General features: G+C 56.6%; 1 protein-coding gene across 1 annotated transcript in view; it reads right to left on the bottom strand.

The window, feature by feature from the left end:
- Positions 1–1329: 1329 nt before the first annotated feature.
- LOC103080715 (protein O-linked-mannose beta-1,4-N-acetylglucosaminyltransferase 2) overlaps positions 1330–1919 on the bottom strand; it is a 1697-nt gene continuing 1107 nt past the window's right edge. The window contains 2 exon segments of the mRNA XM_082931317.1: positions 1330–1693; positions 1695–1919. The exon segment at positions 1695–1919 is cut by the window's right edge and continues 9 nt beyond it. Coding sequence (XP_082787443.1) covers positions 1330–1693; positions 1695–1919 — 589 coding nt within the window.

The following is a 1919-nucleotide window of genomic DNA, read 5'->3' as shown; positions in this document are numbered from 1 at the left end:
CCTGGCACAACTCATATAAACAAACTACAGCCCGAGCTCCCACCTCCCCAAGGCCCCCTTTTCTTCTCTCCGCAGGAGTCAGATCAGCATCACCATCTGCCTGTGAAGAAAAGGCTAAAACTCTTTCTTTCTCCTTCTCTGAGGATGAATTTGATCGTGAGTTAATTTTCTAGCTCTGTTGCCATGGAAGCCGGATAAAGGTTCAGTGTCGGGTGGACCTCTGATCTGAACTGGAAGGAGCCTGAATTAACTAAACTGTCTGGTAGGCCACCGGAGCCGAGGCGTCCCTGAGTGCGATAACTCCTATAACCAGGCAGGTTCCTCGCGGGACCCTGGGAACTAACTTGACTATGGGCTGTTTAGAAGATAAGGGTTCCTATGGGGCTTCTAAGCCAAAGTGGCCCCCACAACTACCAATGCGGGTGCCATCTCCTTACCCTTGAGCAATCACTTGGGGAAGAGGGGTAATAGAATGGCCCCTGGACTGGTGTGAGGACTCCTCCTGTGGAAGAAGTCACTTGATGCAGCCGTGCTGGCTTTCTGAGCATCTTGTGTTACGTCCTTCTAAGTGAATCCGACGCCGGGCGTGCGTACCACAGTCTTGTGTGTCTGAATGTCTAGTGAAGCCTAAGCAGACTGTGGCAGACACCAATCTTCCTCCCCGCAGCCCTCTCCCACCTACTTCCAGGCTTTCATCCCACACAGATGGAAATGGGATACTCATCCCTCATTGGGATGAAATCCAGCCAGCCTGCCTTGCTTCCCAGGCCTCGATGCCTTCCCCTTTGCCACATCTCCTTGGCTGACAATCCAGATGACAGGGCATCTAGGTATTGACTACGAGCCCTGCTTCCCACCGTCCAATAAAAGACTTGACCGAGATGTTTATAATCATTTAATCAATGTTCCAGACACACACTTCATGGGGCTACAGGTGAATTTCATGATGACAGAAGCTGACGTACCACCCACCCAAACGACCACAATTACTAGCAGTTTCCAGAAACCCGACACCAACCAGAAAGATGCCGTAGGAAACAGCATGATCGCTTTGGCCAAAGAGGTTCTTTGGGATTCTGACTCTCCTCTTCCTCCTCCCCTCGAGGACCTTCTCCAGGGTATGGATGCTCAGGATGAGAGAAACGGGTGCGGAGGTCCCATCACACCTGTGCAAAGAGGCGCGCTGAGAACCCCACACCTCCGATGCAACAAGGTGACCCGAGGCACAGGCCTGCTCGATAAATTCCCAGAAGCCACCCCTGGAAGCTGGCGGGCCCAGGGACACCAAGCCTGAGTAGCCACCCTCCCGAGGCCTGGCCGGACCGCTCGCTACGTGTTGCACACCAGCACGTCTGCAAAGGGTCCCTGGAGGGTCTTGTTGAAGATGCAGCGGACCCACACCAGGTAGGTAGTGAAGGGCTTGATGTTCTCGGTGAAGGTGTGGTTCTGCAGGTCCAGGATGTAAGGCACGTAGGTGTTCTCCCCCTGCTCCTGGAGCCACACCTCGTACTTCACCTCTCTCACCTTCAGGTACTTGAGGTTCCACGGGATCTGCCAGGAGACGGTGAGTCGGGCCTCGGAGGCGCCCTGCACCGACGCCTGGCACCGCGCCTCCCGCACCTTGCCGGGGTACAAATTGACCGTCCACTTCTGCTTCCTCGGCCCCGGCCGGCCCTTCACCACGCGCCGTATGGCGGAAGAGCCACTCAGGGTTCCGGCAACAGAGGTGCCGCGGGACCTCCCGGCTTTGCAGGATCCGGGCCTGCTCGGCCCGGTCTAGGTGGGTGATGCCCCCCTGGTCCCAGGGCCGCTCTGGGTGCGTGACCGTGTTCTCTGGCAACGTGTTCCGCCAGGCTACGTACTGGAGGTCCATGCCGGGCAGCGTGGCCAGTGTCTTATAGGGGGTGTAGTGGTCAGGG

Source organism: Lipotes vexillifer, unplaced genomic scaffold (genome assembly GCF_000442215.2).
Source record: "Lipotes vexillifer unplaced genomic scaffold, Lipotes_vexillifer_v1.1 scaffold1136, whole genome shotgun sequence".
NCBI lineage: Eukaryota > Metazoa > Chordata > Mammalia > Artiodactyla > Lipotidae > Lipotes > Lipotes vexillifer.
The sequence above is the reverse complement of the archived record's forward strand: the minus strand, read 5'-3'. Positions and strand labels throughout refer to the sequence as shown.